This window comes from Meleagris gallopavo, chromosome 1 (genome assembly GCF_000146605.3).
Source record: "Meleagris gallopavo isolate NT-WF06-2002-E0010 breed Aviagen turkey brand Nicholas breeding stock chromosome 1, Turkey_5.1, whole genome shotgun sequence".
NCBI classification, from domain to species: domain Eukaryota; kingdom Metazoa; phylum Chordata; class Aves; order Galliformes; family Phasianidae; genus Meleagris; species Meleagris gallopavo.
In genome coordinates this window covers 47,708,339-47,721,637 of record NC_015011.2, presented here as the reverse complement: position 1 = coordinate 47,721,637, position 13,299 = coordinate 47,708,339, and the positions used below count along the sequence as shown (strand labels likewise).

Genomic DNA, 13,299 nt, shown 5'->3' with positions numbered 1-13,299 from the left:
AGAAGAACACCACGGCTTCCACAGCCGCCGGATGTGACGTCACACAGAGTAATGCGGCGGAAGCCGCAGCCGGATGTGACGTCACACGGGGGTCAAGCGGCGGAAGCAGCGGCAGCCATGGCGCTCAATAGGCACCACTCGAAGGAAGGCGGTGTCGTCGTCCCCAATACCGAGAGGTACCGGCGGGCGGGGCCGGACCTGCGGCCACGGGGGTGCCCTGTACCGGGCCCGTGGATGGGGGAAGGTTGCTGGGCTGCTCTGGAGGCGTTGGGGCCGCGCCTTAGAATGGGTGGGTAGGGCTGCCCGGCTGTGTTAGTCGCAGCCTGCGCCTTGTGCCGCTCGAGTTAAGGGGCGGTTTGAGGGGTGTTTGAGGTCTCCGAAGAGGACTGTAGAAGTGGCGAAGGCCCTGGAAGGCAGGGCGTGTGGAGAGCGGCTGTGCTCCCCTGGTTGGCTCAGCGCAGAGCAGAGGAGCTGAGGGGAGGCCTGATGGCGGCTGCAGCTCCTCACAGGGAGCAGAGGGGCAGCGCTGAGCTCTGCTCTGTGTGACAGCGACAGGGCCCGAGGGAACGGCATGGAGCTGTGTGTCGGGGAGGGGTGGGTGGGAGTTAGGGACAGGGTCTGCACCAGAGGGTGGTGGGCACGGGCCTGAAGCTGCCAGAGTACAAGGGGCTTCTGGTCCATGCTGTTAGACATACGGTCTGATTTTTGGGTGGTCCAGTATGGAGCCAGGCCATGTAGAGCTCGGGTCTCAGAGCACAAACTGTTCTCCAGGGCAGTGTTGAGTCACTGGCACTCAGCTGTCCTGTGACAGCCCCAAGAGGGTGCAAACCAGCTCAGCAGCATAATCACACCCAGATGGCAACCTTGCTGTTTGTTTATATGAGTGCTTGGGCAGGAGTAAGCATTAAGTGACCACATAAATTCTTCCCACTGAAGCAAACAAACCTGAAATTCTGTTGCGTTATGTCGTTTGGGAAGTACTCTGGTAAGGTTCTGAGTGTTGAGGAGATAGTTTTGCTTATCTTGGGAGAATATTCCACCTTTGTAACTTGAAAATCTCTGCTGCATTTGTCACTCTCAGGCAGTGACAAAATCTGCATATAACTAAATGATAAAGTCTCTGCAGACTTTTTGTCAGGACTCCCCGCCCCCCCCCAATTAAAGCTTCTTAATGTCTTCCTCCTAGGGTAGCAGAATTTTTCAGATATATGTTATGATATGTTATATTTTCTCTTCCCTAAATAGCATGCAGTGTGAAAGTACTGTGCTCTTGGTTGTTTTCACATATCCTGGCCCTTCTGTTTGTTCCCAATGATTTTGTAGTTTCCTGATGTGATCTGATTTCTATGATATACTAATTGGAATATGTAAAATACCTTTAGATCCAGTGTTGAATTAAGGTTTTGTTTTTTCTTTTTCTATGGTCTTGAACCAAAAAAAACCTCAAATTTTTTACCCCCTGAAACAAGCAGCAAACTTGTGGCATCCAAGGTTCTGTTTATTTTGCAGCTTTCCTTACTGAGTGCTATGTTTGGAGTTCGCCCTTTCAGTTCAGTGATGCTCTTTCCCAGAATGATTATTTCAGTTTTCCTAAAAATGTATTTAATTTTTCGGGCCCCTCCGTACCCCTGGTGTTTGCAGTTCTCATCTCTTTGTTCCCACATGATTTTACTAACAGAGTCTGCTAATGTTCCCGTAGATAATCAGCAATAGCAATAACAGTCTTATTGCTGACATTTGTGGCTCCTTGTTTTTTTTCCTTAGCACAGCGTTCCTCATCACAAATATTTGCTTAAATCATGTGAAGTGGGGTCAGCAGTGAGGGTACTGTGATGCAATTTCCTCAGCTGGCGCAGTGGGTGTGGCATTCAGGCAATTTTGTTTTCCCTCTGCTGGCCAGTCCCAGATGTGGACATGGAGAGGGGTTTGCTCTGAGGTCATATCTTGACTTCAGCAGTGGGTATCAGAAAGCTCATCTGGTCTGTGCCCTGCCAGGCTCAGACTCAGGCTGCTGCCGTGCAGAGAGCAATTCCTTTGGCCTCATGGTTCTGGAGGCAGCTTCTCTTTTTCTTGTTTAAAGTTTCCCTTTGTGGAGGAGGAGCAGGGCTTGTCAAAGGTGAGAGGATAAATTCTGCTCTGCGTGAGTTAACCTTGTGTATCCAAAAGAAAAATTCCAGACCTCGTATTAGAATTGAGTGTGTTGGGATAGTGTTTAAGATTTGTGTGATGGATGTCTGTGCATTAGAGCTGAGGTTGTCTCCAACTAGTCTGACTTCTTCTTGTAGCATTCTCAAGCAGTGTAAAGATGTGGAGCTCTCCTTCAGTGACGTGACTGGCAAACCTGAAGCCTTCAAAGGCACCAAGAAGGGAATGCTGTATCTCACCCCATACAGGGTAAGTCTGATGCCAACAGGTCTTCCCCTTTCTCCAGGGGTCTCATAGGCTTTGGGCAACGAACATAGCTGGAGGCTGGAGAAGTGATTTTTGTTATGAGAGGAACTACTATAAGTCCTAGGTAGGAGAAAGCCTGATGGAAATAGGGCAGTCTGTGTCTGACCCAATCACCCTGTTGTGATTTAATGTAACGTGTTAATAGGTAATTAGTTCATTCGAAAACTCTCATAAATTATCCTTAAAAAATGAAAACAATAAAACAAAATGTCTGTGTGTGCCCTAAACAGTATGCTGTTTTGGAACCTGCATTGTTCATGTGAGCGAGTCACGCCGTTGGATCTGTTTGGCATTCCATTGCATGACTGCTGTGAAACAGTACAATACATTCTGGTAGTAGGGGTTAAATTATTCTTTTTTTTTTTGGATGCTGCTGCAAACTCCATAGAACTCCATAATCTGATTAACTAATTCCAGAGTGCTCCTTCCTGTCTTGCAGATGATCTTCGTGTCAAAGGGCAAGGATCCCATGCAGTCTTTTATGATGCCATTTAATTTGGTGAAAGGGTGCTCTATTGAGCAACCTGTTTTCTCTGCTAATTACATCAAAGGACAGATTCAGGCTGAGGCAGGAGGTACGTGTCTGTGCTTCGTAGACTGAACTCTTCCCAGTCCTTTTCTGCTGAATGTGCTTACTGCACAGGACAGATGGATGGTGTAGCTACAGCAGCACAGTTCACATGTCTATGCTAATACAACTTGCATCTATTCATCTTTAAGCTCACCGTTGCTTTCTGTCCCCTAGAGCTAGTAGCTCACTTCTTGCAGGGTGGCTTTTTAATCTTGTCACTTCTGTCTCGCAGTGGACGCCATGCTTACTTGGTTTCTGCCTGTTCTCTTTTTCCTGTATTTGACATGGAAGAGTGGATAGTTGGCCATATCACTAATCATTGATGCTTGTTTAAATAGCACCCACTTGTGTTTTCTGGAGGCCAGCAGGCACTTTGCAGCTTGGATGCGTTTGCATGCATCTAGAATGCTGCTGTGTGTCACTGATTTAGCTTTATTTCCTATTTGATGATGTAATTGCGTTGAGACTTAAAGTCACAGTCGTGATCGGACATGGGGAACTGCAGAAGGCAAGGCAGGGATTCAAACCAAGGCTTCTGGTTCAAAATTTTTCTGTCTTCAGCCTTGGAATTAGTTTGTGTGTATTTTTACGACATCTGGCTTATGCTATTGATTCCTGTTCCTCACAGTGCTTTGTGACTGGGTTGTCTGTATTGTCATAAGCCCACTTTCTCAAGCTGAAATCTTTAAAACAATGGTTTTAAAATATTTCTAAAATGAGAAAAAATAAAAATAAGTTGAACGTTAACTGTTTTGCTGTCTTGACTGCTACTGAGGAGGTCAATAATCTGTTTCAATTTTAATTCTCTCTCCTAGGTGGCTGGGAAGGGCAGGGAACATTTAAACTGACTTTCAACAGTGGAGGAGCCATTGAGTTTGGACAGCTGATGTTCAAAGCTGCCTCTAGTGGTAAGAGATCTTCAGAGCCTGCAGTTCCCCTATGGCTGACTGAGCTAGTTAGGGGGAGGTGCTCTTTTTCACTTTCCTGAAGTGCGTGTGGGAGGGGGGATTTACACTGTACATCTTCCACATCAATGTTTTTTTGTTTGTAGGTTTTGGTTTTTTGTTTTTTTTGTTTTTTTTTACAGGGGACTCCTGTTTTTCTTTCAAATTCTTTTTCTTTATTTTGACTTAATGGTTTATGCAATCAGAACCTCCTGGAGTTTGGCTTCTGAGGTGGCTTACCTTTTTCTATGGAGCCTGATATCTCCGGAGGGGGGGAAAAAAAAATTGAAACGTGATGATGGAAAAACTGATCCCTGTACTTTCCCTCAACTCTAATAGTTCTCTGATAGTGAGGTGAAATGGAGAAATTTAACATATCCACTTTTGCAGAAAGAAAAAAATAAAAATGTTATATTTAAAACTTTTGAAAGGAAAAAGATATAAAATCTATTCTGATAAGAAAATTTTAAAACTATTGGTACTTAGTTAAAACGATCATTATTTTAGTTAGAGCCATGTATTTGGGCTGTTACTTGATAGCTTTTTTGCAACTGGCTTCCTTTAGCACCATGTGAATTTGCAGCAAAGAAACTACAGTTTAGTCCTTTTTAATCACAGTACTTTGCTGCGACTGCGTAGTGAGCATCTCTAGAATTTAGATGATTGGTCTACATGAATGGGACTATTTTCTTTTTATTCCATACGGTCAGTTACAGCAAAAAGATGTCTGACTTAATAAATATGTGCTCTTTAGCTTCCAGTGGAGTTCCTCTCCAGCCCCCTGGCTATGGATACACACCTGTACCTGGAGGGTATGCCCCTGTCCCACCTGCTCCAGGTGGCTATGCACCTGCTCCTGGAGGGTATGCACCTGTGCCGGGAGGCTACGCTCCTCCTCCTCCACCACCTCCAAATGGTCCTTATCCTTACGCACCACCTCCAATGAATGCTTATGGACCTGCTCCCCAGCCCATGGGGTATCCGTATGCCCAGAATCCAGGTATGGAAGTGGTGTGATGATGTGTGGTGGGGTTTGTTGAGTATTAGTTGTAAAAATGTTGATGCTATGATGAGGGTTATTGTAGTTTTGTCCCCATCAAGGGTTCTTATCCTTGCAAAGTCTGTCATGGTCTTGGTTACACCTGTGTGTCTCTGTAGTTGCAGCTGAACAGGAGGTAGGAGGTGGGAATGCAATATGTAGACTGTGCTGCTTCTTGACAGAGAATTGTTGCCTGCTGGTGTGCCAGGCATTAGCAAGATGAAAAATTGCAGCTGCCTGCATCCCCGCTGAGCTTTCCTCACTGATCTTCCCTCTTGCCCAGGGCTGGGCCTGGGAGCTTGCTGTCCCTCTCTTCTCTTTTGTCACCATACTCCAAAGTATCACTCTGGTGTCATCTTTTTTTCAGGTATCTATCCACCACTCCCCAACATGAACTCAACAAATGTGTTACCACCTCCTCCCCCCTACTCCGGGCCCTCTCCTGCAGGACCCTCAGCCCCACCAGCTTCCACACCCTGGGTGGACTCGGGTATGCCAGGTAAGCAGATATGATACAAAAGGCTGACTCAGGGGTTGGGGCAGTGGGTGACACTGGGGGCACCCAGCTGCTGCTGTTACAGGAGCTGTTATCTTGATCTGTTATTTGAGATAATGAGTCTTGCAAGGCACTCAGCTTTGTGTTACACAACTTGTGGTCATCTTTAGCTGGTTTTCAGCCTTCCTGAAGTGCTGTGAATTCAAGACAAGCTTGCTGTGGTAGCTCATGTCTCTTGGGACATTTGTTGACTCCTCAGAAGTGCTGTGGCTGGGCTGGAGGGTGGGGTGGCCGTGTAAGAAATAGGCCTGCCTTACGCTTTCTCCTTCTTTCCTTTCTAGGGAGCAGTAAGGCCATGGAAGCTGCTTCCAGTGCATATTACAACCCTGCTAACCCACACAATGTCTACATGCCCATGGTGAGTACTGTGCCTCTGGTCTGTGTGTGTCTGCTCTTCCATTGCTTAGTGAGACAGAAGTTTGCTTTCCTAGTAAAGTTTAGAGCACCTTAATTTTGAAAAAAGCACAAAAAATGTTCACTTTCCTGGGAGGAGGCATGGATGACAGTGCCATGAAGAAAGTTTATTAAATCCTTGATCAAGAAAGGAGGACATTAAGGTTCATCCAGCAGTGGCAGCTCAGTACTTGTCTCATTCTTACATGCATAAAATAGTTGCATGTACACAGCGAGTAGAGCTCTGTTTCTGTAATGTTTGAAAGTGGGAAGAGTTAAAGAAGAACGGTTCATATAAGGACAACAGCCTTTGTGTTTCCTCACTTGTGCTTTTTTCTGAGGTGCCTGGGAGAAGGTCTGTCATGGTTCAGTGTGTGGCAGCTGGTAAGCGGGCTGTAGCCACATCTGGTGTGGGCTGGGTCAGAGTGAAAGCAGCAGCAGAGACAAAGCCCTGGTAGTGAAGATAAGGATTTAAAACAGAGCTTTTGTTATCTTTTTTCGAGGGAATGTTCAATGGAAATAATACGGGAGGTAGCATATATGCTGGAGCATTAACTGATGCTGGAGAGGGATGATGCACTGCAATGACAGCTTAAAAAACAGCACTCAGCTCTGGCAGTAACTTCTTGTAAGCTAAGCCTGAGAATCTTGGAGCAGAGCTCTTCATGAAGCAGGCAGGATTGTTGACTACTCTGTCTCTTCCTAGGATCAGCCACCTCCTTATGCACCTCCTGAAGATAAGAAAAACAACTAACAGACGGAAATTGCAGCCAGCCTCCCACACTCTCTCTCCCAGAAGACAATTTGGCTGTCACTACCCATTGGGTTAGCATATCTCTATGTTTCTCTGTGTATGTACAATGTGTGTAGTGCTGGGCAGCTGAGCATCTGCCTTCCTTAAACATTAGGTCATTGGCAATACAAGGCAGAACAATAGCACTTTCCTGCTTCTTTACTTTATCTCATGGGGTTGAAGCACTAACCTTTTGCTCTGCCTTTGGCTTGAGGAGAGAGATGGACTTAAACAAGTAGATCACATCACTAATCTATGAGTAAAATACAAAAGCTGTGGCATCTTCGAAGTAAAACTACTTGGAATGCTGAACTTCTAACCTCTTCTGAAGCACCATCAAAGAAGAAAATATAGAAAGCCATGAAGTTTCCTTGCATAATCTGAAAAGGTGTTAAATTTCCTTCAACTGTGGCACAGCTCAGCATGAGATGGGACTCTGGAAATCCTGTGTTGTGCTGGAAGCACGTTTCTTTTCCTGTCCTGAACTAACAGTCATGGGGTGACACACTTTGGAAATGCATCCTGAGAAGTGCTGAAGCACTTGGGGGTGTGAGCTGGAGATGGACCCCAGCTCAGCACTAGCTCTAGAAGTGCTGCTCCTACTGCACTCCTGGTAGCCAGAGGAGTTTCTGGGCACAGACATGCCTGCTTTGGTTGCAGCAGATCATCTGCTAGTATTTCTGTGTCCTTTCCTATTTAAGTGTAACCTTGCAAAATAGGGAAGCGCTCAGGTGCTGCACTCCCTGGTGGAGGGCCTGCACTGCCTGATGTCTCCTTGTTTTCTGCTGTGAGATGTAGCTGTAGATGCTTGGTCATCTGATGCTGCTGGCAGAAGTGTTCTGAGGAATTTAACTGGAAGCAGTGACCCCATAAAATCAGCCTGCCTTTGTAGACCTTGAGTAGAACAGCAGTAGTGTGCTGCAGAGCAGTAAGTTGAGCTCCACAGGTGTGCAAATCGGTTTTCCTTTCACCCTCCTGGAAGCAAGTCTGTATCTGTGCAATGATCCTGTGTCACATAGCTGTTCTTGAATAATGGAGTCAAGCTGAGCAGGAACCTGCTGCCTCCAAGCAAAATGTGTTATGTCACGAAGGTAACTTGACACTGGCCTTGTCAGGAGACGGATCCCACAGTGCTGGCTCCCTCTGCTGAGGAAGCTTGTGCCACCATGCTAGCATGATGAGGAAAAAGTGGCTTTTGTCTCTTCCTTGGGCCACTGCAGCCAGGATGTGCATGCCTATACCTGAACAGCAAGAGTAGATGCTGCGGAAACGGAATTTGGTTGCTCAGGGCTGCAGTACTCAGGTGTGGTGTTACTAATGCTTGGTCTCTTGCAGAGGCTGTGGCTGCAAAGCCCCACCTTTTCTTCCTCTTTAGGACGTAGTGCCATTAAGCCTGCTCTGACAAGAGCCCCTCTAGTCTGGTGGAGACCCATGTGATCCTTTATATATGGGATAATTGTACTTCTTTTCACAGCCTTCCTACCTTCGCAGTGAAGGGGAAGGTTTCATTTTCCTTTTAACCTGTGCGTGTGTCAGGACCTTCTTGTAAGTCAGGCTTGCTTGACTTAAATCTTTGAATTCTTAAAGCAGCCCTGCGTGGGGAGGAAGGTAAATTTCCTTCTTTAAAAACACCTCTGAAGTTTGAGTTAGAGGTGTTCAAATGACTCTGTATTTTAAAAAGTTTGTAACTTTTGAATTGCACTTTAATACAGAAGCGTTGATACCTGCCTGTTCTCTGATGTGTGTGTGTGCATTGTGTTGACTGTCACTGATCCTGCCTGGTGCCAAGGAAGCTGCAATAGGGACCACTGTGGCTGTTCTCAGGTTGTGGGCGTTTTCCTCCTGCACAGCTACACTGGAGCCAAGCAATCTGGTGGGGCAGAAGCATTGGCTTCAGCTCATCTTTGGAGGGGGCAAGTCTGATGTGTGGCATTGTTCTTGTCCAGAACAGATCTCCAGAACTGGTACATTATTGTGTCCTAGGGCAGGCACCACACTGTTGTTTTCTCTAGTACAGGATAAATAGGAAAATGGCAGCTGGTTGCAGACTGTGGCATCAGAGTTTCCCCTTGTGCCAAGGGAAGCCAGTGCTTTACTGAGCAATCTAACTACTAGGAAGCCCTCTTCTGTTCACTGCAAGCCAGTCCAACAGGAAGCCATTACTTTTTTTTTTTTTTTCAGTGTAGTTTGTTGTGTTTTGAGAAACTGACCCTAAAATCCCACATTAATTAAATGAGTAAATCTGAAACAGCCAGCACCCTGCTTCCCTTTTATTTCAGTTAAACTGTCAAAATCATGAAAACAAAGCCAACTTGCACACAAACATGAAATGGACACATCCTTTCTTTCTAGCACTGCAAAGCATCACATTCAGCATCTTGCTGCTGCACCACAAAGTCTCTGTGAGGGGCAGGAATTAGCCATATGGTCCTTTAAGAAGGGGGGGTGAGCTTCTAGCCCTCATTTGTCATCTGAATAGAATGGGGAAGTTCCATTTCTCGCTAATTTTAAAATATGGTGATTTCCTGCTTTGAGGTTAAACTTTGTGTGGGTCTCCTTGGGTTGCCTGTCCTTGGAAGCTGTGATTTTGGTGAGTGTTGCAAGGGTGGTCAGGGGAGGCCACAGCCCACCTGAGCCCCTCCTCGTGGCTCTTTCTGAGCCCCTTCTATTTGTGGAGGGTGCCTTCAAAGGAGGAGCCTTTCCCTGAGAAATGCTGGAGGGTTCAGCATCTCGGTCTGGATGCAACTTGGCCAGCACCCATGAGCATCTCCCAACTTAAGACCACCAAAAACAAGCAGCAGAATCTTCCAGACACCACTTGTGCACAATGCACTATGGCTCTGCAATTTTTCATGCTAACAACATAGCGAGGCTACTGGGATTGTGCATGGACAACTCGGGTTTTGCTCTGCTGTAATCAGAACAAGTTCAATACAGTGCTGGCACATGTTTTGTTTAGGTTTCTTTCTCATAGTGTGCAGACTATGCGGTAGTGGTGTTGCCTGCTGATCCTGCTCCCAGACAGACAACTTGGCCCCAGGAGCTCCTGGTCTGGGGATGGTGCCTGGGAAGAGGGGTGCAGCCCTGTGGACAGTCCTTTGTCCTAAGCCAAGCAAGGAAAAAAAGGTGACCACATCTGGTCCTGAAGGATGGTCACTGGGGACACTCCTCTTCCACAGGAGGACCTCAGAGTGCTTTGCATGCCTTCAGGAGGGAGTAACAAGAAGTCCTGCTTCACATGGAATGAGTAGAAATCATCAGGTGGTGCCAGAGGAGCAAACTGCACGTCTTCCCCCAGCCACACCAGAAGAAGGCACTTAAGCAGCGGTGAGATGTGTCCCGGAGCTCCCAGTGGCCATGGGCCTCACAGAAGGGGCAGGCGTGAGGCCCCCCCACGGGGTTGCTGCTGGACGAGCAGCGCTTTAGGACGCAGGTACCACATCACTACCCCTGAGGGGTTAATGATCACTGTGAAGTTGTCTCCTGTCTTCAGGCCACCGGTGATCTTTCCACTGTACACATCTTGCACCTGGAAGAGACAGCAGGTGGCTGCCAGAATGGCACAGACCTTCACCTTGAGGTCCTTCCACAGTCAGGTCTTAAAATCATTAAGTTTGGAAAATACTGCTGAGATCCAACCACCAACCCATCACACTATGCCCACTAGCCATGTCTCTCAGTGCCACATACACGTTTCCTGAATGCCTCCAGGAACGGTGACTCCATCGCCTCTTGGGCAGTCTGTTCCAGCACAGCACCACTCTTTTGGATAAGAAATTGTTGCTCATATCCAACCTGAACCTCCCCTGGCATAACCTACCCAAAATGCAATGGTGCCAACAGTGGAAGGAGGGGTGCAGGCACAGGGTGCCCTCAGGGCTCACCTCATACACAGCTCCCTCAGGAAAGCCAAGCTTGGCCAGACTGGTGGTGTAGCGGAAGGGCATGTCTGTCCTCCGGCTGAAGAAGACTAGGGCGCTGGCGGCCTGAGACAGCGGGCGCAGGAACACCTCAATGTGGGATTTCTCCTATGGTGAGGACAGACAGGTGAGACAGAGCCTAATGCCCACATCACTCCTCGTGTTCTTCTGCATACGTTCTCCCAAACATGTATGTCTTCCCCCTAACCTTGATGATCCTGCGCCCCTGGATTCCCAGGGGGTCCTGGTTTATCTGGATCATCAGGCGGTTCTGCAAGATCTCCTTGGCACTTGGCAAGATAGTGCGCAGGTCAGTGGACATGAGGAGTGGAGCTGCCATGATGGTCCACAAGGCCATCTGGGAGCGTGACTGCTCGTAGCTGAGACCAAAGTTTCCAATGATGAGCTGCAGGGAAAGAGGGCAAAGGTTGTGAAGAGGGTGAAAAGCGTGTCCGTGTGTCCTGCCTGCTGATGCTGCAGCCTGTATGGTAGGAGCAAGCATGGCAAGCTTCATAAGGGTTACTGATTCCCTACAGCCAGGACATCCGTTCCTGCTAGGCACTAAGGAATTGGCCCACACAAAAGCATCTGATGATGCCCTTTGATTCAAAACTCCCTTCCACTCAGGCTGAGCAGATGAAGGACAATGACACCTGTGCTATAGGACAGGCATACTCAGGAGGTGACGGGTGCATTGCCATACCATGTCTGGGTCATTCCAGTGGCCAGGGCCGGCTGCCAGCTGCAACACATCCTGGTTTGTGAAGAACCAGTCCACAATGGAAAGCACGCTGTCCCATGAGTCCTGGATGTCATCGTAGTTCCGCCACAGGTTGCAGATCTCTCCCAGGAGGGTGTAGTTCACCTAGAGGGGAGCACGGAGTCAGAAGAGATGGAGGCTGTGTGTGGGGGCATTGGACACCTTAGGTGGAGGCAGGGAGAAGGGGCAGGAGGACTTGTTGGGAGGTGCAGCATCTAGAGGGTGCTTGCAAGCCAGAAGGATCTGGAGAAGGGCAACATCATGTGATTAAGGAAGACAGAGTCATATCCCAGTACAACTGGACTCATCCCAGTATGACAGAACATCTGGGAAAACAACCACAGGGGCTATGAGGATATAAGATCAGCTGCAAGAAGGGAACGTGAGCAGCTTGGGATTGATTCAAAGTGCAAAGGGATAAAAAGCCAATGCACTCAGCTCTCAAAAAGCACTACAAGGAGAAACACCCACTGGGGAGGACCAGAAGTGTCATTTCAAGCATTTAAGCCAGAAAGGACCAGTCTTAGCAGAACAGGCTGTTAAGAACAATGCCACGCAAGCTGAGCATGTCCCATGGCCTTCTCCATACTTCCATCAGCCAGCTGTGTCAGGAACCCTGAATGGCCAAGGAAGCCTGGCAGGAGGCCATGTCCCGCCAGAAGTGGAACAGTAAGAGGGATGTAGCACACAGGCTGGACAATAAAAAGTGGGACAGCACTCACCTTGGGAGGCAGCCCCCCCTGGTAGGCTGGCCAGCTGCAGGAGTAGATGATGGGGCGGCCAGTGGCGTTCAAGGCCCTTGCCATTTCTGGGTAGCCTTTGGGAGAGAAGGAAACTGGTGAAGGAGATGGATGACCAGAAGAAGAGATGTGAGGGAAGAAGCGAAGCCAAGTGTCCAGTAGATGGGCAGCCACTCTGAGCCAAGCAGCAACTGGACAACCACCAGCCAACAACACAGCCATTACCCTGTGCCTGCTCCTTCCCTGACGAGTAGCACCCATCCAGCTTCAGCATGTCCACGCCCCACTCAGCGAAGGTCCTTGCATCCTGCCCAATACGGTCCAGTGTAGTGCCCGGGTATCCCTGACAGGTGAGTATGCCCAGGTCACCATAAATGCCCAGCTTCAAGCCTCGGGCATGGACCTGTGAGGAGAGATGGGGACGAGGGGATCCCAGGTTCTTTCCAGGGACCAAGCTCTGTCCACTGCAGAGAAGCACAGATGTAGAGGTCACTCACATAGTCAGCCAAGGCCTTAATGCCCCGGGGGAACCTCTCAGGGTCAGGCACCAGCCGCCCCTCAGCATCACGCTGCTTGGCAGCCCAGCAGTCATCGATACTGACGTATTTGTAGCCCAGCTCACGCCAGCCATCCTCTGCTAGCCGGTCCGCCATCTCCATGAAGAGCATCTCACTGCAGGACAGGAGACATGACCGGTGGAAACTCTGCCACCGTGGTACCTTAGGGGCCGGCCGGGGCTCTGGCAGTCACCGCACAGTGACTTCAGCCGTGCAGAAGGGCTGCAGGCTCGTTCCTTGGGGAAACAGCACATCGACACCCTGCACAGCCCGTCTGCAGCCGTCACCTTTGGGGAGCTCCAGTAGCAGTGGGGTATCCAAACCGCCGGTACGGTGCTCACTGTTACCTGATGCACTGGCGAGGCTCCTCCCGGCAGTTCACGTTGCAGCGGAACCGCTCCCAGGCCAGCCAGCCCATAGGCGGGGTGCGCGCCAGCCCGTTCTCCAGCCCGCGGGCGGGCAGCGCCAACAGCACAGCCAGGACCGCGATAACCGCCGGAACCCCCATCCCCGCCGCAGCCTCCGCCGGGGCACGTCGACAGCCTTCCCCCCGCCCGGACCGCTCACGTGACACC

General features: G+C 48.9%; 2 protein-coding genes across 2 annotated transcripts; one reads left to right on the top strand and one right to left on the bottom strand.

Annotated features, from left to right (window-relative positions):
* The first annotated feature begins 36 nt into the window (after positions 1–36).
* On the top strand, positions 37–8,486 carry WBP2NL (WBP2 N-terminal like). The gene is made up of 8 exons (XM_010710340.3): positions 37–176; positions 2,286–2,394; positions 2,891–3,026; positions 3,838–3,930; positions 4,721–4,966; positions 5,373–5,504; positions 5,843–5,919; positions 6,661–8,486. The coding sequence occupies exons 1-8, from the start codon at positions 52–54 to the stop codon at positions 6,706–6,708; spliced, it is 966 nt and encodes a 321-aa protein (XP_010708642.2). The 5' UTR covers positions 37–51; the 3' UTR covers positions 6,709–8,486.
* A 516-nt stretch (positions 8,487–9,002) lies between these two features.
* Positions 9,003–13,293, bottom strand: NAGA (alpha-N-acetylgalactosaminidase). The gene is made up of 8 exons (XM_010710331.2): positions 13,072–13,293; positions 12,665–12,839; positions 12,393–12,570; positions 12,150–12,244; positions 11,371–11,532; positions 10,876–11,073; positions 10,632–10,775; positions 9,003–10,276 (listed from the first exon to the last, which is right to left on the bottom strand). Exons 1-8 carry the CDS (start codon positions 13,230–13,232, stop codon positions 10,112–10,114), a joined length of 1,278 nt encoding a protein of 425 aa, XP_010708633.1. The 5' UTR covers positions 13,233–13,293; the 3' UTR covers positions 9,003–10,111.
* Between the last annotated feature and the right edge of the window lie 6 nt (positions 13,294–13,299).